The 23,927-nt window shown below is 46.1% G+C and overlaps 1 protein-coding gene across 6 annotated transcripts in view; it reads left to right on the top strand.

The window, feature by feature from the left end:
- Nucleotides 1-23,927, top strand: part of GAS7 (growth arrest specific 7) — a 112,167-nt gene that overhangs the window by 50,744 nt on the left and 37,496 nt on the right. For 5 of the 6 annotated variants that reach the window (XM_035561872.2, XM_035561871.2, XM_050714400.1 and 2 more), the window contains 3 exons: nucleotides 9,853-9,924; nucleotides 12,055-12,140; nucleotides 16,313-16,366. In XM_035561872.2, the coding sequence (XP_035417765.1) occupies nucleotides 9,853-9,924; nucleotides 12,055-12,140; nucleotides 16,313-16,366 (212 nt within the window). Of the gene's footprint in view, nucleotides 1-5,194; nucleotides 5,226-9,852; nucleotides 9,925-12,054; nucleotides 12,141-16,312; nucleotides 16,367-23,927 lie in introns of those variants that run through there. The other variant, XM_035561876.1, reaches the window with a different exon arrangement.

Raw genomic sequence — 23,927 nt, 5'->3', positions numbered from 1 at the left:
TTTAGGAGTCCTCTTTGCAGACAAGGGGAGAAAAAGGGTAGGAGGAGTGGAGACAGCGGCAATCATCCTTGTACTCAACTCCCAAATTTCTGAACCAACCAGACACCTCTCAGCACTCCAATTCCCTTATTTGCTTTAGAAGAAAACCAGAACATGGGAGTTCTTGTTATTGCTTCCTCATCAGAACTGTACTGCTCTTTCTATTATTTTTACCTCACCAAATAGTGGTGGTCTCCATCCCTGGGGAGTCAGCTCTCCATCTGCACTCCCATTGGTCTCGAAGTTCAGCTCCCGTGTTGACCTGTTGGGAGAAACATGAAATAAGGCCTCCAGAAACTGCCAGTTATCTTATGGCCTTCATATTTCATGTGAACTGGTTCAAGTCCTGGCTTGATAAACACTCCATTGATCTATGCAGGCTCTTCTATCTCTGCCTGTGACTAAGGTGAGGAGCTGTTATTGTGCGTGATCTTACTGAATGAGGAACTGCTATTGTGTGTTATCTTACTGAAGAGAAGCCGCTAAGTGTTTAAGTGAAGTGCTGTAGACCCCTGCTGGGTCCTCAGGACCTGTGTCCGTTTTCTCAGTTCAGCTGAGATTGCTAGTTGCTCCTGTGTACAGGGATGTTCCATCTGTTCCCTTCCCAAGACAGGTACCATTGCAGCAACTCAGCTAGAAGCTCTGTTGTTGTGCTGGTATTACAGGAAATAAATGTTTCCATGCTGGTCTGGGTTGCAAAATCACAGTGTGTGAAGCTTTCAAAACTTTTCATGTATATGAGCTGATGGGAGGACTGTGAATAGGAAGATATCCTGTCCGAGACAGAGTGCAAAATAGACAGGTTGCTGATGTTTACATTCAATGTTGAGCACTTCTGAACAACCTGTGGGTGATTTGGAGGCAGGTGCAGGTAAGATGAAAAGATTTCTGCCCTGAATATCTCCTACCTGACAGTCCCCATCAAAGAACTACATTTATTTACATGTTGCTATTTCACAGAGTTGGCAGGTGGCTTCTAGCTGGCATTTTTCACAGCCCAAAGCAAGAAAACTAGCACTGTGTTTTTTTGGCTGCATTTCTACACAGTGTTTCAAATTTAGTTCAGGCAGTGTTAGGACTGCTTTTACCTTCATGCAGTTTTATTAGGGCTGAGCCTCTCCCCTTTCCTAGGACTACACTGGCATCATCTGAAAGAAATGGGTGTTTATATAGTAATTCCCTAGTATGACATTTTCTTATCAATAATAATTGCAGTTCTGTGTTGTGATTTCAAATGAGAGAAGATGTGAGTCCATGCAGAGGGAGAAGTGATGGGGAAGGACAGGAAAGCAAAGGAGTCAAGAAGCTAAGCAGCAGTCAGGATAGGAGGGTGGAGATGCTATCTGGTCTCTGAAAGGTGTAAGGAATAGTGTGCTTCACACAGCCTCTTAAAACCATCTTCTTTGCATAGATAATATTTATCCATCTTTAAAAAAAAGTGGAGAGAGCAATCTCCTTTGCTTTAACATTCAGTTAATCCTCTTTTTGATATGAGAGTGTAGTAAGGCATTGGCTGAATGGTGCTGGCAGAGCAGATGAGACTGCATATAACCTGGATTGTAACAGAATGTGGAGAAATTTCTAGGCTGCATGGCATGGGTGGTCTTGGTGTGTTTTTTGAATGGAGAGCCTTAGAATTAGATTGCCATGCCGAGTTTGAATGCACTGTGTGCCTGGAGTGCACAGTTACTATGTCATTAGCCATATGGTTGCTCAGTGTCTTTGGGAGTGGTTTACTACTGTGTGTGGGTGGTAGATTCAGCTGGAAAATATTTGACTATGCAGAAGAAATTCTCAGATGTGCTGCAGCTGTGATATCTCTTGCATTAGTCAAACAATAGTACTCCATCTACATTGTCCATCACATTAAAGATGACTTACATAGTTATGACACAAGTGTTTGTGTGGCTTGCTGCCGTCTTGCTTTCTCAGATGAGGTCAGCCTTACATGGTGTGTTCTTACTTCCAGGCTTTTCTTGTCTACAATGTTATGTTCTTCCCATTTACTGAACAGCTTTTTCCTCCTGGAAAGCAAGAAGTCTGCTTTCATATTATCTTGATCCTGATTAAGGCCCATTTATTCTCATCATCACAAAAATCACCACTAAAATGCCACCTGCAACACCAAGTTCTAGGACATGGACTTTCAAGTAGTCTGAAAAGTGTAGTGGCAAGTAGTTATTTCCTTGAAAAGAATCTTGAGAAGTCCAACACTTCAGAGGCTCAGGAAAGTTTTCTCTGTCTGCCTGAAAAAATAGATACTACCTAGTATTCTTCTGGTACCACCAGCCATCTTTTACCACTGACTTGACTAACCCGCCTTGGAATCTACAGCTGGAATGTCCATGGCTCTTTGTCCTTCTTGCACCTTGTCCATGGGCCATTGTCATGAATGGTGCCTGGCATAACATACACAGATAAGGGATAGTAACAGTGGCTGCGGTCATGTTTTATGTGGTACCATTGCCATTAGGACACTTGTTTGGTCAGAGAATACCCACAGAAACTCAAAGGGGCTTCTGCATGTTTTGAGGTTCTCCATCCTAAAATATATAATTCACTACATCTATGTCTCCTAGCTTCTATGCAATGCCAGAGCTGAGAGCACTGTAACATTAGGATGTCACAAGCTCAACTGTCCTTTTCTAAGACACATAATTTTAAAGAATTGTAAGCGCACAATGCAGGTTAAATTAAGAAGCACCAGATGTAAATGAAGCCTCCCTGCTGCACTATAATAAGCTAGACCTTAATCACGAACATGAAAGCAATTTTAATAATGCTGCATTTCACTGGGTAATTGGAGTGTGACAACAGACTAAGCAGGAGAAGTTTCTGACCTGCAATCATACAACGATGTTTGCATTTTCACTGATTTTGTTGTGAGAGGGGGAGAGACGTGGGTAAGTGCAGACAGTGACCATTCTCCAGAGGAAGTGCATGCGAGATCTATGCTGATGGCCTGAGCATAGCCTGGAAAGAATCCAGCTAAGGGTGACTCTAAAGCTATTGGTTGGTTGGTCATTTTGTAACTTCCAACCTTTACCAAATCTTGAACTCTTTATTTTGACAGAGTAAACAAGAATTATTTTATCTTTGCTTGGTTAGAAAGCAACTGCAAAGCAAGCTGAAAACATGTTGTTTCTTTGAGGGAGATGGCCCAGAAATTCACTTAGATAGGCATATTCCTGGAGCTTCTGCCTAGCATACCTTGTTGTGTACCTCAGCACATCAGCCTGAAACTCAATAAAGTCAGGTGCAATTCATTACAGGGGCTCTTTCCTGTAAGACAACAAGTACTACAACACCGGAAAACAGTGAGGATGTTCACCATTTACAGACAAATTTTAGTTCTTTTCAATTGTTGGTTGCCAGACCTGAAGTAAGAGATCAGTGAATGGAAGGAACATAACCACATCCTTCTTCAGTATTTCCTCTGCCTAAATATTTTTCCAGCTCTCTGAGAGAGTTAGGGAGCTTGGATGGATTTAGTCTGTAGGTTGGGCTTTTTCTTTTGTATCTCACCAGCCATAGTCAACACCTACTCCAACTAAACTTAAGAACTGCAGCTGAGACAGTAAATCCTCTATGGAGATGACTAAGAGATGTCAAGCATTTCTATTATGTCTTTTCTCTTACAGATAAAACCTCCTAGTGACAGTTTCCCTGTGATACAGAATGCCCTAGCTAAAGGGTGGTGTAGTAACCTTACCCTGGTAAAGTGGCCTAAAACCTAGAAAAGCAAAGTATGTCTCAGTAAATGCTGGAAACAGCATTATTATCACTACCACGCTTGCAACATAGGGTCACTTTTGTCTGGCATATTGTTTGCAAAAGGAGGTGCATGGTACTCAGTGCTCATTTTAAAAGATATTTTGAAAGATGAAATAAGGACTGTTGTCAGCGACTTCTCCCATGCTGCTGAGATAGTAACAAGCACCTCCCCTGTCAACACATAGACATAAAATTTCAAGAACTCTTCCATGGTGCCTGTCTCCATGGCAACATTTAGGGCTGGAGAATAAAAACTGTATTGCAGCCTCAGTCTCTTTGGAGGCTGCAGGATAGGATGGAGCTGGATTTCAGTTCTGACATGGCAACTCCTGCTGAAATAGTTCATGTACTACAGAGTGCTCTGCTTTCAGCACTTAAGAGATTGAATCTCATGTTTCATGCAGGTGCAGGGAGATTTGCATCTGTCAGTTCTGTGTGCTTTTCCTGTCTCTAATTTAAAATAAGTATGAGGATGGAGGTAAAGATTAGGGCCTTGGGAGGCCCGTGGGCTAATGTTACTGTGCAGTGCAATGAGAAGACACCATGTTGTTGACAAACTCATGCACAGGCTGGCTGGTTGGGCCTTTTAAGCTGATGTTACCATAGCCCTATAGCGTTCAGTACTGCAGGGCTCACTGGGCCAAAATGGTGGAGCACAAGAGAAGCAGCAGCTTCTGTGATAAATCAGGAGATTCCTTATGCTGTAGTCTGCAGGAGGTCAGCAAGGGAGAGACAGGATGAACTGATGCAGAGGTCACACCTTCTTGTTTAAACTAAACAAAATCTCCTTGTGCTACATGCCCTGTATGGAACCGGAGGAAAATATTTTCATTGTACTTACATTCACCCATTCCTTCTGCTTCTACAGTTTTGAATGTTTTACTCCAGTCTTAGGGCATTGTGAGTGATTTCCCCTCCTCACATGCACAAGCCTACCAATTCCTCCTGCCTTTCTTTAGGGCTGTTTTCCCCCACAATATCAAGGAATGAAGTGCCATTAAACTCTTTCTGATTCATCACAAACGTGGGAAAGATTTTAGCAAGAAAGGGGAGGTAAGATGCAAAAGCACTGCCATCAGTTTCTTTCTTTCTGCCTAGGTGAGGTGTGCTTCCAGAACGCCAGATAGAGTGTGTCAGCTTCAAGCAGCCTGGAGGTTTGGACAGTGGAGTGCAGTATTATGCAGTTAAAGGAAACCTGTTTACAAAGTAGGCCTGTTTGCACTCCCTTTGACTCATAAGTCCAGCCAAGTTTTGCACTTTGGGGAGCCACAGACAGGCAGAAAACCTTGCAGAAAGCCTATAAAGATGCAGTGGAGCAGCAAGGAAAGAAAAGGAGGTCTGCAAACTGTCTACACAGACAGGAGATTCCTACATGCCACCAGCGAGTGCAAAGTGAATGCAAAAAAGATGGGGTAAGACTGGGCAGTCTGTTTTACCTTACCACAAATATCACTTCTAATTCTGCATCTTATCAGGAACAGTGTGAGAAGCTTGCAGGGTTTCTTCTTGTGGCATTGAGGAGGGACAGGAGAAAATTTCACTTGCTGTTCTTCATCCACGTCAGAGTGACCTGTGCAACTTATCACAGAATCATAGAATGGCTTGGGCTGGAAAGGGCATTAAAGATCATCTAGTTCCAAACCCTCTGCCATGGGCAGGGACACCTCCCACCAGGCCAGGTTGTTCAAAGCCCCATCCAACCTGGCCTTGAGCATTTCCAGGGATGGGGCATCCACAGCTTCTCTAGGTAACCTGTTCCAATGCCTCACCACCCTCAGAGTACAGAATTTCCTCCTTATAGCTAATGCAAACCTACCATCTTTTAGTTTAAAGCCATTGCCCCTTGTCCTATCACTACACTACCTGTCAAAGAATCCCTCCCCAGCTTTTCTGTAGGCGAGATCCTGCACAGCTTTACAATATTTGAGCCAGACACTGTATTTGGAGCTGCTCAGCATTACAGTTTTCTTGCTATTAACTAGAACAAACTCAAAACCTATCTATAAAGATGTGAGATAGCACCAGCAGTTGGGTGACACCTTGTACCTGATACAGAACCTAAAGACAAGGGAAAGTTTCTGCACAGTAAACAGACCCAGAGGTCCTCTAGCTTACTCTGTCCCATTCTCATAGTTTGGCCAATGAAACTATGGAACATGTAGCTCCTAAAATTGCACTACAACATAACACCATGCAGAGATACTAAACCTATTCCTGAAAGCAATATGAACACATTCAGGTAGTATTATGCAAACTTAAGGCTTATGATTAATGTTTGGCTTATGCCGCATTTTCAAACTGTAAATCAGCTGCTTTGACCTCTGAGGATTAATGGAGAAGGGACACAAAATACCCTCTTCAGCTGTTACACTTTGATCCAAAAATCACCCACACTGCGGCCTCTTCAGAAGTTGTGTTTCCTGACTAACATAAAGACCCAGAGCATGTGTCTCTTTGAAGGCCTGACACATCATGCCATTTCTCATTCTGCCAAACAGATGCAAATTGAGCTTTTTTCCAAAAAACAGGTTTCCGCTTTCATTTGGGAGAAAATGCTTAACCACATCTGTGAAAACCATCTTTTGTTTTGTTGTCATGCATACCTTGGGTCTTGGAACTATTTTTGCTCTTACTATATCATTTCTGCGTAGACACAGCTTATGTGTCAGGATTGAAGGGAGGGCAGGGACAGGTGACATAGTGGGGGTCTGCTACAGGCCACCTGACCAGGAAGACCAAGAGGAACATGCCCCCTACTGATAGATAGGAGCAGCCTCATGTGCACAAGCTCTGGTCCTCATGGGGGGGAATTCAATCAACCTGATTATCTGTTGGGGGAACAGCACAGCAGGGCATAAGCAATCCAGGAGATTCCTAGATTGCACTGTTGATAATTTTCTTCTCCAAGTGATAGAGGAGCCTATAAGGAGAGGTGCTATGCTGGACCATCTTCCAGCAAGGGGAATGTAAATCTCAAGGGCAGACTTGGCTACAGTGACCATGAAAAGGTGAAGTTCCAGATCCTTAGGGCAGTGAGGAGGGTGCACAGCAAAATCACTATCCTGGACTTCAGGAGAGCAAACTTTGGCCTGTTCAGGGTTCTGCTTGTTAGAGTAGCGTGGGATAAAGTCCTGGGGGGAAGAGGGGCCCAGGAAAGCTGGTTGATGTTTGAAGGTCACCTCATCCAAGCTCAAGAGTGATGTGTCCTAGCAAAGAGGAGCTCAGGCAAAAATGCCAGGAGGCCTGCATGGATGAACAAGGAGCTCCTGGACAAAGTCAAACACAAAAAGGAAGCCTACAGATGGTGTAATCAAGGACAGGTAACCTTGGATGAATAGAGATGTTGTCCGAGCAACTAGTGATCATGTTTGGAAAGCTAAAGCCCTGATAGAATTAAATCTGGCCAGGGACATAAAGGGCAACAAGAAAGACTTCTACTAAGTATGCAGTGATAAAAGGAAGACTAGGGAAAATGTGGGCCCACTCCAGAAGGAAACAGAAGACCTGGTCACCCAGGATATGGAGAAGGCTTAGGTGACTTTTTTGTCTTCACCAGCAAGTGCTCTAGCCACACTACCCAAGTTGCAGGGACTGGGAGAATGAAGAACTGCCCACTGTAGGAGAAGATCAGGTTTGAAACAATCCAAGGAACCTGAACGTGCACAAGTCCATAGGACCTGATGCGATGCATCCGAGGCTCCTGAGAAAACTAGCAGATGAAGCTGCTAAGCCACCATCCATCATAATTGAAAAGTTGTGGCAGTCTATTGAAGTTCCCAGTGACTGGAAAAGGGGAAACATAACCCCCATTTTTAAAAACAGAAAAAAGGAAGGTCTGGGGAATTACAGGCCAGTTAGTCTCACATCTATTCCTGGCAAGATCATGGAGCAGATCCTCCTGGAAACCATGCTAATTCACATGGAAAACAGAGAGGTGAGTGATGACAGCCAGCATGACTTCACTAAGGACAAATCATGCCTGACAAATTTGGTGGCCTTCTATGATGGAGTTACAGCTTAGGTGGATAGGGGAAGAGCAGCTAATGTCATCTACTTTGATTTGTGCAAAGCATTTGACACTGACCTGCATTACATCCTTATTTGTAAATTGAAGAGACATAGATTTGATGTATGGACCATTCAGTGGGTAAAGAACTGTCTGGATGGTTATACTCAAAAGAGTTGCGGTCAACAGCTCAATGTCCAGGTGAAGACTGGTGACAAGTGGTGTTCTCAGGGGTCAGTGTTAGTACTGGCATGATTTAACAACTTGGTGACATGGACAGTGGGATTGAGTGCACCCTCAGCAAGTTTGCCAATGACACCAAGCCGTGTGGTACGGTCAACACACTGGAGGGAAGGGATGCCATCCAGAGGGACCTGGACAACCTTGAGAGTTGGGCCTACATGAACCTCATGCAGTTCAACAAGGCCAAGTGCAAGGTCCTGCACCTGGGTTGGGGTAATCCCAAGCACAAATACAGGCTGGGTGGAGAATGGACTGAGAGCAGCCCTGAGGAGAAGGACTTGGGGGTGTTGGTTGATGAGAAGCTTTACATGAGTTCTGAGGCTTGGGAAGAAGGGGAGAGAGTGCAAAGCAAGAAGCAGGGTGTGTGTCTTCAAGGATGTGAGCATGATAGGTTTGGGAGGATGGCACCTTCTCCCATCTGGGAGCTGCAGTTCCTGAAGTAAGGAATTTGGGATCCTCTTTCCTGAAATGAAGAACCTGAAGCAACCCTTGAATACATCTGCATGTGTGTGTATGTGAATGAATGTATATATGAAGAGAGAGGAAATGGTTCTTCCTTCTTTACCCAGTAGCCCTCTTATAGTTCTTGAAGAATATGTTGCCATCTTTTTTGCTGCTCAAATAAGCACTTACTTAGGATAGGAAGCCTTATGTGCCACCCATACAAGTGCTGACTGACAGCCCCTATGCTGTTACACACAAGGGCTCTCTCAGCATCTCCTGTCCTGTTGCCACTTGCCCATTTCCATCCAGAATATTGAGAGATGTAGGATTTCAGGCTTTGGCAGGGATGGCTGTTGGTTGGGTTCTGAGAATCACAGTTTGAAACGAAGTGGTCAATGCAGTGCTTTGACTTGATTACACTAACTTGCTTATTTTCTTAGTTAATTGATAGGCAGTAGTATTTATTTTTGTTTGATACCAATATATATATTTCTTTTCTAAAGGAATGTTGCTGTCTTGGGCTTTTGAGCTAGACTTTTAAAGAAGTTGCTGTTCTAACTCCACTATCTACCATTTGCAACTTCTGTGAAATTTTGCAATTAAATCCTCTATGCTTTGCATGTGGCCAAAGATAATTTTGCATTTGATGAGAAAATTAGCAGAATGGTTAAACTAGAGGAGAATAAGAAGGAAAAAGCAGCAGCAGCAGTCTTTTGAGTATCAAAAGTGGTGACATAGAACCAAGCAGAAAAAGAAAATTTTGCAAGGGAAATAGCTTTTTTGAGGGGAAAAAAAGTGCTGTGTTCTGTGTTTACATCACTAAAACTATGTCTTTGAGTTGCATTCCATGCGGAGAGCAGGTTGAAAGGCAATGCCACCGTTTGGTCTTTGTTCCCAGGATAAGAGGCATGGCTGGCTGTGCTGCAGTTGCTGTGGCTGGGCAGGTCTCCTTGTCTGCACGGGGCTGCAGACAGGATCCTGGGCTTGATTTAACTATACCTGGAAATGCTTTCTGCATGGATTGTGATCTTTGCTTGCAGCTGTAGCTTGCTGTCTTGCTGAGTGTGGCCCTGGAGTAGACCTGCACTGGAAGAACTGGTGATGCTACTCTGAATCTATTTCCACTGATCCTAGCAGGCTGCCAAGTGAGTGGGGGCTGGGAAGCAAGGCAGGAAGATAAGGGAAGAGATGGCGAGTGCAGAGAGGTGCAAACACCTTACTCATGGGGTGAGAACCTGGATCAGAGAACACTGAGAGTCAGACCCATTTGTACGTGTCATAGACATGTAACTCTGCTGGGTGTGCTAGGCCTCCATCATCCTTACATTGCTGTTTCCCTTCAACAGAGACAACCTGGGAGCGGCCGAGCAGCGTGCCTGGGACTCCAAAGAGCCCTGTGACACAGAAGAGTCCTGCAGGTACTGTTTGTTGCCATGCCTGACCACTGCCTTGGGTGAATCTCTTTCTCTACAAGTTAGCAAAGCAAATGAAAATACTGTGATTGAATGGGATTTATATTTAATGTACACAATCGTGTGGCAGAGCAAATGTGGTGAGGCTTTCCCTTCTGACACATCTCACCTGCTGTTTCCTAACTGACGCATCTTGTGGCCTGTCTGAAATGCCTGCTCAGAGCTGAGGTGGCTCCTTCCTTGGAGCAATGAGGCAGGTTGGTGGCCCAGCAAGGCACTGGAGCTGCAGGCTTCAGGACAGAAGGACAGACTGCCTTTTCCAGTCCTGCTTTCTGCAGGCTCTTGAGAAGCAGCAGGCTGCAGGGAAACCTGAGACGGCTGTAGCTCCTTCACACAGGGAACATGGGAACCAGGAAGTCTTGTAGCATGTAGTAACTACATTTCTGTCAGCTGATAGTAATGCAGTCTAAAGAACGTTTTTTGCCAAAATTTTTCAAACTGATGCCTGTCTTTACTGGCCGAGCCAAGTGGGAAGCATGCTTTAAGGATGCACATTTTGTTGTAACCAAAGGATTCGTAACTTGGCTGTGTATCTTCATTTAAGCCTACTATGAACGTTATTCTTTGCTCACTATTTTCCAAAAGTAAAGCACCCTACAGCTGTGTACGTAAATCATAAACATCTTACAAAGCTTGCTTTCTTGAAATAAACAGCCCGTCTCCATTAAACCAGTGCTTTTACATAGACTAATTCTTCAAACACATCATTTTACCAGACTTGGCTATGGGAACTGTTTGAGTTTTGGTCCATTGATTGTGGTCCATCCATCACTCAGTGGGTAAGGAATTGGCTGGATGGTCACACTCAAAGAGTTGCGGTCAACAGCTCAATGTCCAAGTGGAGATCAGTAACGAGTGGTGTTCCTCAGAGGTCAATGTTGGGACTGGCACTGTTTAACATTTTTGTGGGTGACATGGACAGTGGGATTGAGTGCACCCTCAGCAAGTTTGACAATGACACCAAGCTGTGCAGTGCGGCTGACACACTGGAGGGGAGGGATTCCATTCAAAGGGACCAGGACAGACTTGAGAGTTGGGCCTGTGCAAATCTCATGAAGTTCAGCAAGGCCAAGTGCAAGGTCCTGTACCTAGGCCAAGGCAATTCCAAGCACAAATACAGGCTGGGTGGAAAACGGATTAAGAGCAGCCCTGAGGAGAAGGACTTGGGGATGCTGGTTGACGACAAGGTTGACATGAGCTGGCAGTGCGTGCTTGCAACCCAGAAAGCCAACTGCATCCTGGGCTACATCAAAAGAAGCATGGCCAGCAGGGTAAGGAAGGTGATTTTCCCCTTCTACTCTGCTCTCATAAGACCACACCTGGAGCCCTGCATTCAGCTCTGGGATCCCCCAGCACAAGACTCTGGGACCCCCAGCACAAGAAGGACATGGAAGTATTACGAGAGTCCAGAGGAGAGCCACAAAGATGATCAAGCGGCTGGAGAACCTCTCCTACAAAGACAGGCTGAGGGAGTTGGGGCTGTTCAGCCTCGAAAAGAAATGGCTCTGAGGAGACCCTATAGCAACTTTCCAACACCTAGAGGGAGCCTGCAGGAAGGCTTTGGAGGGACTCTTTGTCAGGGAGTATAGTGAAAGGACAAGAAATAATAGCTTTAAACTAAAAGAGGGTAGGTTTACATTAGATATAAGGAGGAAATTCTTTACTGTGAGTGTGGTGAAGCACTGGTACAGGTTGCCCAGAGATGTTGTGGCTGCCCCATCCCTGGCAGTGCCGAAGGCCAGGTTGGATGGGGCTTTGAACAACCTGGCCTGGTGGGAGGTGTTCCCGTCCATGGTAGGGGTTTGGAACTAGATGATCTTTAATGCCCCTTCCAGCCCAAACCAGTCTATGATTCTATGACTTGGGGCCTCTTTTTCTTGACTCTTCCAACTCAGTTAACTCCTGTCATAACTGCTGATAAAAGCCTGCTGCAAGATGCTGAGAGGAGAATGGGCCTGTGTGCTGATCTTCAGTAGAGTACACACATTTATATTCAATTACATGATTAGTTTTTAAAATGTGTAGTTATGCATTTGCTACCTACAGCAAGCCTGCTCACTCTTCATGTTCTTACAGTGAATGGCTACCACATTTCTGGGACGCCAGTACACCAACTAGACTCTGGTCATACGAGCCTCCGGAAAGCCAGTGGGGACCCCCAGGTAAGTTTTGGGGGAAGAAATTCAAGGAGTGGTACAAAGACATGTGGGTGTCTGCTTAAGTAGTTTAGGAGTCTGTCAGAGTAGGATATTTAGAGTAGAGGCATTTTCTTTAAAAAACTGTCAGATCAGTCAGATTCATTACATCTAGAAAAGTCAGTCTTCTTGTCTAACTGCCAAAACAATACAAAATGCCAAAATACTTTGAATTTTTGTGCCCTATCACTCCTTTCTGAAAAATCCCTCAGGCCACTTCAGTCACTGTTAACAACCCTCCAAAATTTCCTGCCCTTCTAGCCTAAAATGTGGGCCTGCCTCTCTAGATGTGCAGATCTGTCCTTGTCTTTATCTCAGTGTATTTTCTTGCAGCTTGTGGTGGTTTTACTCGGGTGGGCAGCCAAGTTCCACCACAGCTGCTCTCTCACTCCCCCTCCTCACAGAGGAAGGGGAAGAAAATATGATGCAAAAGGGCTCAAGGGCTGAAATAAGGACGGGGAGATCACCCAGTAATTACGATGGACAAAACAGACTCAGCATAGGGAGATAGTAAGATTTATTGCCTATTACTAACAAGCTAGAGAAGTGACAAACAAAGGAAAGAAACTAAAAATGCCTTCCCCCAATCAGCCCTCTTCCACCTCCTCCCCCTGAGCAGCGCAGGGGAACGGGGGAATGGGGGTTGTGGTCAGTCTATAGTGCTTTGTCTCCGCCTCTCCTTCTCGGTCACTCTCATCCCCTGTGCTGTGGGGTCCCTCCCACGGGATGCAGTCCTTGCAGAACTGATGCAGCGTGGGCTTCCCACAGGCAGCAGCTCTTCAAGAACTGCTCCAGATATGGGTCCGTACCATGGGGTCCATCCCTCAGGAGCAAACTGCTCCAACGTGGGTCCTCCACAGGCAGCAGCTCCTGCCAGGTCACCTGCTCCTACATGGGCTCCTCTCCATGGGCTGCAGGTCCGGCCTGAAATCTGCTCTGGCGGGGGTCCTCCACAGGCTGCAGCCTCCGTCAGTGCAGGTCCACCTGCATTGGGCTGCAGCATTGGGCTGCTCCTCCATGGGCTGCAGCATGGAACCCTGCTCCACCGTGGTACTCCATGGGCTGCAGGGGGACAGCCTGCTTCACCATGGTCCTCACCACAGGCCGCAGGGGACTTTCTGCTCCAGCGCCTGGAGCACCTCTTCACTGACCTTGGTGCCTGCAAGACTGTTTCTCACTCCTCTCACTCTCCCAGCTGCTGTGAAGCAGCATTTTTTTCCCCTTTCTTAAATAGGCTCTCAGAGGCACAAACAACATCGCTTATTGGCTCGGCTCTGGTCAGCAGCGGGGCCTTTACCTAACATGGGGCAGCTTCTAGATTCTTCTCACAGAAGCCACCCTTATGGCCCCCTGCTACCAAAACCTTGGCACGTAAACGCACTACACAGCTCCAGCCTTCCCTCCCAAAGACATTATTCACAAAGAATTTGTCTGAAATGTTTTTCTCAATTACTTCATCCATTTCTGTGTGTCCTTTCACAGGCCCTCCTCTGCGCCTTACATAGCCTGTCCAACACTCATCTCATCACCTCAGGCTAGTGTTCAAGATGCTGACTCGACAGCCACTCTCCTCTGCCTGTTTGTCTAAACTTTTACTAAATACCCTTGCACTTTTCATTGCACCACCTCTTGTATACAGGAGAGTATTCCCTGCATTTCGTCATATGCCACAGGCCCCTCTTCCAGCTCCAGCCCTGAAACTCTTCATTCTCAGCCAAAACTGCAACAGTTGAATAGGTACTAGGTAGCACTTTTGTGCTTCCCTGCCTGCTGGCTCTTTTTCCCGGTAGTACAGGACCTGAGTTCTCTTTTTCATTTCTCTGTTAACTGCTAGGTTCTCCTGTAGTGCAACTATTTAAATACTGACAGTGAAATGCACGTTTTGTGTGCAGTTACCATGCTGAACTGGATTGCCTGTTGCTCTTAGTGTCCCTCTGTTTTCTTGATCTAAATTTTGTGTTGTCTGCTCACTGTCCCCCTTTGCCTTCACCCTCTTTCTTGTCCACGGCCTGCTAAGTACTGGCCTTCACTGTTGCCCCATCACACCAGGGGTGCTCTTTCAACTGAGCCAGTATTTCTGGTTTTACTTTCCTAGTGGATTCATGATATCTCCTGTGATATAGTCTGTCATTTCAGGTTCCCTGTTCTTTCCACATCCATTACAAACATTTCACATTTAACTTCTACACTGCTTCTTCTCTGAGCAGTTTACACAGACTAGAGGCAGAGCATATGGAAACCTAAACTAGCTCAAAACCATTTTAAAAGCTGACATAGTGCATTACTGTACAACCCTGTCCACACGCCTGCTGTGTCTCCCTCAGAGAACCCAAATAAATTTGCAAGGTGTGACTTCTCTTTAAAAAAAGCAATGTTAATCCTTGTGCAACAAATCTAATTTCTCAAGATATCTGCTATACATGTATCTTGGTACACAGGTCAGATTCACTGACTCCCCCAAAACCTTATTTCTAACATTTGCCTCTTTTATGGTGCTGAGTCTCACTCAAGTTCACCTGTTTGCCTAAAGTCATCTTTTTGCTCAGATTCACATTTGAGGTACACAAGGAGTCTATTTTCATGCACTGCTTTGCTTAGCTGACTCAACCATCACACTGACAAAAATTCTTTTCATGCTTTCTTTCATTCACTTCAGAAGCCTCCATGATACTTTATTTACATTGCTCTTACCAGCTTTCCCAAACTGAAGTCCTGGCCTCGTTTGTGCTTTGAACTTTTAACTAGTTTTGCATCTGTAACTAGCTGCTGGTTGCATTAATACTAAGAGAAGCTTATGTCCACACCCATGTGGGAGCCTGCTGTTCCTGGGAGCTGTGGATGCTTTTGCAGAAGAGTCCTTAGTAAGGAAAACATCTGACCACATTGCTGTTGGTTGCAAGAAGGTGTTTTTCTAGTGCTGTTCTCTAGGCCTTTAGACTCTTCTACAGACTGGCCTGTTCCTCTCCTACCTCCGTCTTGGACCATCCCAAGCTGCTCTGCCTTGACTACCTCCTTGCCTGTTCTTGGCACAGGCTTTCTCCTGCTGGAGAGCAGCTTCCAGACATTCTCCAGGATGCTTAGACCTGGGCAGCAGCCATCATGCAAGCAAATGCTGGGAAGATCCCTTGGGCAAGCTCAGCCGCATTTCTTGGACACAGGTCAAGGGGGAAAAAGCCACAACTGAGAACAAAACAGAACTGTACTGTGCTGGGCACAGGGCCAGGCGTCGCTTACAGCTTCCTAGAGAGCAGCTAAATGCTGCTGGTTCAGGTTGTCACAACCAGCACAAATGGAGCAGCAGAACTGCCTGACTGGTGTGTTGCAGGCCAGCAGCAGGCCAGTGTGAAACCTCACATATTCAGCCCTGGTCACTTCGCTGTTTACGTGACTTCAGCTGGACATTGAATTTCAAGTTGTAGCTCAAAGGAAATGCTATGTTCAGGGGCTCCAGCAGAGCCCTGGCCCAGGCTAGCTCAGATACATTCCCCTCTACCCCACTAAGAGTATCCCCAGTCGTCCCCATAGTCTTCATAGCGGGTGGCAATCCCCAGAACACAGGAGCAAGGGGAGGGGGCCAGAGCAGTGTGGGGGCCACAGCACAGGACCACGATGGTGGCGGCAGCTCACGTGGGCTCGCATGCAGTGGAGCGGATCCTGCCGCCTCCGAGCAGACAGCCCGGCTGTGACACACACCATCCAGCTGTCACGCCCGGGCGGCGGGGCTGCGCGCACGGCGTGCAGCACGGCGTGCACTGCGTGCACTGTGCTGGGCGCGCCCGCGTTACCGCCGCAGCGCCTACTCTGCCCCCGGCCTCTCCCTCTGGAGCGGCGCGGCGGAGGCGAGAGGCGGAGCGCCGGAACGGTGTCGCCCCGAGGGCTTGGGCGGGAGGCGGCGGGGCCAGCGGCCCGCCTCAGTGGCTGGCAGCGGGCTCCGCCGCCCGGCCCGGCCCGGCCCGGCCCGGCCCGCCATTGGCCGCGGCGAAGGGGCGCGGCCCTGCCGGACGGCAGCGCCACCTCCAGCTCCTGTGCCGTGCCGTGCCGTGCCATGGAGTCGGCCTAGCGCCCACCCCGCACGGCTCGCGCCCGCCATGCTAGGCTCCGAGAGCGCCCTTGACGATGCGCCCCGCTTTTCTCCACAGACCCCGGGGTCCCCGGCGGCGCCGCGGAGGCAGAGCAAGGAAAGCAGCCTGACGGTGAGTGCCGCCGCGCCGGGGTGGGCTGCCGGACCCCTGGGGTGGCCGCGAGTGGCCTTGCTGAGCGCTCGGAGGCGGACGGGGCCGAGGGGTCTGCGCTGCGCGCCGCCGTCGACGGGCGCCACCCCCTCGGGGTGAGGGGGGGGCGGGTCGGTGGCGGCCGCCTCGTCAGCCGGGGTAGGAGCGCTTGGGGCCGATCCCGGGGCAGCGCGGCAGGAACGCGTCGAGGGCACCTGCGCCTGGCGCCGTGCCCGGCTGTGCCTTCCTAGCCCAGGGGTGCTAGGCGCTCCGGCGTCGTGGCCGTGGGGCGAGCGCAGCCGGCAGCGGAGGCGAAGAGCCAGGCTGCCGGAGGTGCCCGGTGGAAGGACGGGTCGTGTTGCAGGGAGGAAGTTCCGGATGGGCTTCAGGAGCAGAGTCTTCGCCACGAGTAGTTTTGCTGTGTTTAAGTACTGAGTCAGGGCCCCGAGAAGCTTTGGGATTTCCACCGTGTTGTGGTTTAGCCCGGCTGGCAGCCAAACACCACACAGCCGTTCGCTCACCCTCCCCCCTCCCTCTCCGGGATGGGGGAGAGAAACGGGAAAGTGAAGCCTGTGAGTTGAGATAAAGACAGTTTATTAAGACAGGAAAAATAATAACAATAATAATAATAATAATAATAGTATTAATAGTAATAATGTGTACGAAATAAGTGATGCACAATGCAATTGCTCACCACCCGTTGACCGATGCCCAGCCTATCCCCGAGCAGCCGGCCCCCCACCCCGGCTAGCCACCCGTATATATTGTTCAGCATGACGCCAGATGGTATGGAATACCCCTTTGGCCAGTTTGGGTCAGCTGTCCTGGGTCTGTCCCCTCCCAGCTCCTGCTGCACCCCCAGCCTGCTCGCTAGCAGGACAGAGCGAGAAGCTGAAAAGTCCTTGGCTTGGTGTAAGCACTGCTCTACAACAATTAAAACATCAGCATGTTATCAGCGCTCTTCTCATTCTAATCCAAAACATAGCACCCTGCCAGCTACTAGGAGGAAAATTAACTCTGTCCTACCTGAAACCAGGACACACCGAAAGGGTGGAACTCCACCTAGAACGATCCTTGTGGGTCCCTTCCAGTTCAGGAAGTTCTGTTCAGTTCTGTTCATCCTTGGAGATTTTCAGAGCGCACATTCCTGCGTGATTTTCCCCTTCAATTCTAGTGATTCTGGGATGACCAGGAGGTAAGAAAATAACTGAAAAAGGGAACAGGCATTCTCTAAAGATTCTGGCTGTGAATCAGGTGTCCTGAGAAAATTTACTATGCTTTTAACCATTCTTCCCCTCTCCCTGAAATAGCCTGAATAGTTGGAGAAGCACTGAAAGGATAGAAAAATGCAGGAGATGGGTCGTTGCCCTGCTAGAGAACAATTTTTGTCGTTTCAAAGGCATCAAAGGTATTTTTCTATGCCAGAGCAGCTGAAGATTTCTGATACAGGCTAAGATTTTAGGTATCAGTATGAAATCATTGAAACATTGCTTTTCATAATAATAATTAAATATAGTTGGTTCAGTTAAGATGTTCTCAGTATTGGGTTTATAAATCTTAATATATTTTGTATGAGTGATGACCTCATCTGGAACACAGTGTGCAATTCTGGACTCCTCAGTACATGACAGATGTTTAAAAACAGGAAGGATATCAAAAGAAACTAATGGAAGTGGCTGGAAGTACAATGGTTTATTTGAAAGGAAATAATAAAGATAAATAAGAAGGTGAATGAATTGCTGTGATAAAGGAGAGGGAATAAGCATGTTGTAGTTGTGAGCATTGCCAAGGTATAAAATCCAAGACAACGAAAGGAATGTTGTAATTTTAATGTTTAATGTTATATATTATGGTTAACTGTTACTACAGGAAGGAGGCTGTTGTCTGCATTGTTACATACAGCTTGTTGATTTGTCCCTCGGTGAGTATGATTCCCTGGGTTTCTGGTGACAGGAGCAAGGGTTTGGAAGGAGCATGCTCCGGTTTCCCCTTCTAAGTGCAGCGCAGGTCAGTCATTGCCACATAGCAACATTTTTCAGGAAAAAAACAGATACGCTGTTGAGGATTCTTTTTATCAAAATCAGTTGTTAAACATTAGAAGATGTACTGTTAATTAGAGTATTGAGAGTGTGGTATGTCATGAAGTGAATATGAATCTGTTGGTTTGGGCAGATTGGCAAATGTCCTGGGGAATCTGCTGATCTGCTGTAGGGTCTCCAGGTGGCTGGGATTGGGAATGTGTCTGAGCCACCTAATGTACTCTCAGCCTCCTCCCTGTCAGGGTGAGAGGGACAAGAGCAAACCACAAGCTGAATATCTTCGCCAGAGGGTTGGGACGTGGCTTTCGGGTAGATTGCACTGTAATGCAAGAGCAACATAAAAGCGAGAGTGCCTGTGTTTCTGAAATACTTGCTGCTTACAGGGTGAAGACTTAGGCTTTTCACTGTCATGTTTGTTGGCCTGTGTGCCATCTGGTAGCATCTACAAAGCAATAAAGTGTTGTGTGTTATGTAAAGATCCCTGTGTGTGCCTTTCTCCAACAGAAGTCCAAAGCTTTCGAGTATAATGAATCAGAGAGGCCAAAAACAATCTAATTTTAACAGCTGATTACTCCAAGCCATTGCCTGCTCCAAGGAAGCATTGTTAAAAACAGCATTCTCATATGGACTGTAAAGCAATGTAAATTCCCTCCCCCCCCCTTCCATTATGTTTTTTCCGCACTGCTCCAGCTGACTTCGGGATACTCTGGTTAGCAGAGCTTCAGGGTATGTCCTTGACTTGTTCAATGTTTTTTCTTGGTCTGTAGCAGTGCTCAGGCAGAACCTCTTCTTGCAAAGAGGAGTTTGGTCATTAACTTTGGAGTTCTCAGTCCAGCAAACTCCACCTAAACAGAAACCCTGTGATAGGTAAGTTGCAAACATCAGATAATGACACTTGATCAGCAGCTGTAGCCTGGCAGAGGAGTGGGACTTAGTTACTGACTTTCTAGCAATGCAAGTGCCTTCTCTACATTCAGAGTGTTGTTTGGGAGAACGACTTATTCTTGCTTCTGGAAATCCTGAAGGCAGGTGTGGTCTGGAGTGTTTCAACAAGATGAAGGATATGGTGATTTTGGTAAACAACTATTACCAACACTAAGAGTCTGTTTTCTCTGGAAAGGAAGCCCCTGATGGGTTGTATCATAGACTGTTATGAAACTGACATTTGCACAAATTGTTGATGCTCACTTAGGAAGCAGAAGTGCAGGTCTGTGGTTTGCATTGATTTTGCAGTGACTTTCAAGGTTCAGTCGTTAGTTTTAGCCTGGATGGTTTGCTGTCTGCCTTCTGAAGAGATAACCCTCTGGACAAGAATTACCTGTGAAAGCTGAGGTTCATGTAGCGGAGGTGAGGGAGAGTTAAATGGAAAAGGTAGAATGGGATACCATGTCCTGGGAGAATAGAGTTGTGTTTCATTTAAGAAACTTTCTGAATGTATCTGATGATGCAGTGATTTAGCATCAGGCAAAAGACCATCAGTGGGACTGATCTAGTGAACCAGTGTTTTTTTTCATCCATCTTTCCTTTTAGAAACAACAAAAGGAATATTTCAGAGAAGGGTTTGTGAGGGGAATGAGATGTGGGGATGAGAGCTAATAGCCTTGTCCTGCTCAGTGCCTGCCCAGTCATCCCTGTCCTGCTGAGATACATTGTGAAGTTTTAGAAATGTTTGGAAATTCAAGTCCAAGACTTCTTGTTTAAGTGTAGGAAAATCTGGTGATGAAAGGAAAGAAAGAGTCATAAGATTTTCTAGACAGTTGTATATTGTTTTAGTAATATTTCTAGAGTTTTGAAAATTGTCATGCTTCCTCAGGGACTTAATGTAGGAAACTGTAAGTTAACTTTACTGCACAAATAGTCTTTTTTCTTTGCTTGTTTTTTTTTTTTTAGGATTTCAAAAGCTTCTGCATTGTACTTCTTAAATTTTGACACCAGTTTCCTTTTGGATGTGGTACTAAACGTAACTGATGTTTTCCAGCCCATTCAGCATCATTTCTATATAGTTAAGCATAAACTTCTGAGCAGTGAAGAATGTCTGATTTACTAAGAAAACTTTGAATCGGAGAATGCTCTTTGAGAAAGACATGAATTCAACCCTACTTTCATGACCTGTTGATCTGTACTCACTATTTCTCTTCCTGCCGTGTACATGGAAGTAGTGTGGTGCATTCAGTCCATATCAGTGGGACACCTTCACCTCTCCGAGTGTGGGAATTTCTGGTGATTTTATTTATTTATTCAGCATATCAGTGACGTAACAGTCTTAGTAAGTAGCTTCCAACTGACACAGGTTTAGTTTTTGTCAGGCATGTCCCATTTTTAGCAGGAAATACGAATTTCCATTGCAGTTTCCTTTCTCAACTAGCGTTGTATGTGCTTCTTGCCATCTGTCACATCTGTGTCTTGATGTGCACAGAGGGGTGATGCGCGGTCATCTGGTGAAGGTTGCAAAATACAATTAGGAGGTGCATTCCATGCTGCTCCTTTTCATCTGTTGTGACAATGTTGTGCCCTAGAAATCTGCCTTGAAAGCATTATTGTCTTGATAGCAAGCATTGGTCCTTTGCCAGTAGAAATAAATGATCTTGGTCCACGCAAAACTTCACTCAGTAGCGTATTTCCATGGGGGACATTCCTTGACATTCTCTGCAACTCCACCAGTAAGAGGATAATCTGATAGATGGAAACCAGAATAGCTTCTTTCACCATTGCAGTATTGATGCTCATGACTGGAGATGTGAATTGTTGCCAGTGTCTCTAAAACCTCCAGACAATCTTTTCACCTCTTTTGCTTTCTACTGCTGCCTATTTTTAACTTGAGGCACAACCTAAGTAACTGTAGCATGGCAACCCGCTCTTAGGAGGCGGTACCTTGTCCTGGAGACCCACGAGGAGTGTCGTGTAAGCACATGCTGTAGCTGTGTGCAGGGCAGCGTTTCATGCACACTGTGTCCGTCACCAAAGCTTTATTCAGTGAGTGCGAGAGGCAATATCAAAGCCAGAAAGTGCTTAAACCTGTGCCTCCCATCCCATTCCTCAACATGGTTACATATAACATTTTTGTTGCTAGCAATATTTTGCGTTCTCTGTCTTTGCTACCGGATGACCTACTGTCTTTCATACTTACACCAAGCAGTTCACCTCTATAACAGAGCAGTTGTGTGTAGGTTTTGAGGTCATTTTATGTTTTAAGGCAAAAATATGATATATCGATTTATTTGAGAAATGGTCAGCAGGGAGGTATGCTAAGGTACAAGAGCAGCCTGTGATTAGCAATAGCATGGAATTTGGCAATCTGTGAAGTCAAGCAGAGACATAATGTTGTCTGCAAAGTATGTTGTCGTTGTGTGTCTTTTTGGTACTGATCCAGGCTGGTGCTTGTTAGACACTGTCTGAAGCTAGTGATTTGCTTAGGGTCTTTGGCTGCTATTTTTAAGACCTTTGTACTGATCTATCTGAAACTTCCTGATGGGGTGAGAGTTGCTGACCTCTCCTTGCAGGGTGTTGAACTAGTGTACACTGGCAGCCCCTTGCACCCGAACTTTCCAGTGCCCAAGATCTCAGCAAACCTCTGCTTGGGCTGGCCACACACAGAGGAGAGCTGTGGGCTCCTCTCTGTGGCTGGGCTATTTCCAGGGGATGGTGGACTCCGCTTGCAGGCTTTTAGAACTGGTCCCTGGATGGAGAAGGGAAGGTAACTCGACCTACCTAACCAAAAAAACAGGACAAGATAGGCTTGCAGTGCTGTCTTGAGATGACTGAGCTGACAAGGAACAGAAAAATGTTAGCTGAGGCAGGTTTACTCAGTAAAACATTCCTCAGAGATAGGCTTAGTGCTGGAGGCTATGTGGTGAGAGAGATCAGCATGGGATAGTGCAGGTGCCCCTCACTGCACCAGTCGCTCTGAACTGAGCCAGAGTTTTATGATCCATGACTCTTTGGGTGGAGGAGTGTGAAGGAACTGTGTGTTTTCACCTGCTCCTATTGTCCAGGGTAGATGGATGTTGGTAACATGTGGCCTGGGTCCTGAGCCTGCTTTGAAATAAGAATTGGCATGCTCTGTAAAGAATGAGTGACCCTTCTGAAGAAGGAGGTTGGAGAAAGATGTTGGATTGTGAACAGGACAGCCACTGAAACTTTGGTGCAGGCTAACAGTGGAAGAGTCAGTGTGGATTTGCAGGAACAGTTTTGTATCAGCTAAAGGCGTTGCTGCATTGATATGGTATGGTGGGTTTATACAGAGTCAGCTCTTCATAACAGGGTGCTGTGTCCTTTTTGATCCCCTTTGAATAGTCCAAAGGCAGATTCGCGACCTATAAGCGTTAGGTTTAGGTCTGCCTGTGCAGCTGTGATAGCCCTGCCCAAATCCTTTCTTGGTTTTTCCTTGAATATTAAGTAATTCCCCCACCCCTCCCCCCCCCCCCAAAAAAAAAAAGCAAACAACAGACAGTTACATTTGTGATACTTTTCCATCCCTAATTTTGGTTGATTTTTTGATTAATATACAAGTATCCTTAGTGTCCAGTGAACCTGATGGTACAGTAAGAGGGCCCAGCAGGAGTTTTACAGGAGCATTATGTAGTGACAGTGAGAGACTCTTGCTGGTGCTTCACTTGAAAAGGGCTTAGTTGCGTCCAGAGTTTTCTGCAGCATGTTCTGCCCTAGCTGTCACGTTCTTTGCTTACACTGTGCTTTTATCAGGCTACATTTTCTGCTGTGATAACTTAATGAGCACTTTTACATTCTTGTGCCTTTGTTTAATGTCTGCATGATGGGTTCTGTCTCAAAAATTGCTGTGCGCTTCTGTGCACTGAAGCTTAACTGATTTAAAAGTTTCTATTCCTTTCTCCAGGAGCACCACTTTTATCTGTAAAGGTTTCTGATACAGAGTGAAGGGCTGTGTGCTGAAAAAATAACACCTTTTTTGTAATCCTGTAGGAAACTAACATAACCAAAATTGCTGATGAGATTCCACCAGGGAGGTGGTGGGGTCACGGTCCATGGGGGTGTTTAAGGAATGGTTGGACATGGTACTTAGGGACGTGATTTTGTGGGTGATATTGGTGGTAGGCGGATGGTTGGATCAGATGATCTTGGAGGTTTTTACCAATCTTAATAATTTTATGATTCTATGCTATGCCAGTAGCAGTGCTTTCAGTACTCTTCATTGTTTAGATTATTTCTTGTGTTCAGAGCATGCTCAGGGTGTTTCACATCAGGTATTTTTCCACAGCTTTGTAAGAGATCTAGGAGAACTTTGTGTATGGCACTTCTGAATCAGGCAGGTTTTCCTCTTATGAAACAAGTAGTTTGTCCTTTGAGCCAACGCTACTGCTTGCTCACAGGAGCTTTCTGGGAATACTTAGCTGCTGTTTCCATGCAACAACCAATTTTTCTTCACTGACATGTTCAGTGTAGTTTTTTTGATTGGTGTGCATGTATATAATCTTTCATTTGCATATTTCTCATTAGCAGCTAAATTTTATTACCTTCTAACTCTCTTC

This window comes from Cygnus atratus, chromosome 18 (genome assembly GCF_013377495.2).
Source record: "Cygnus atratus isolate AKBS03 ecotype Queensland, Australia chromosome 18, CAtr_DNAZoo_HiC_assembly, whole genome shotgun sequence".
Classification (NCBI taxonomy): domain Eukaryota; kingdom Metazoa; phylum Chordata; class Aves; order Anseriformes; family Anatidae; genus Cygnus; species Cygnus atratus.
This window is presented reverse-complemented; position numbering and strand designations above follow the sequence as displayed.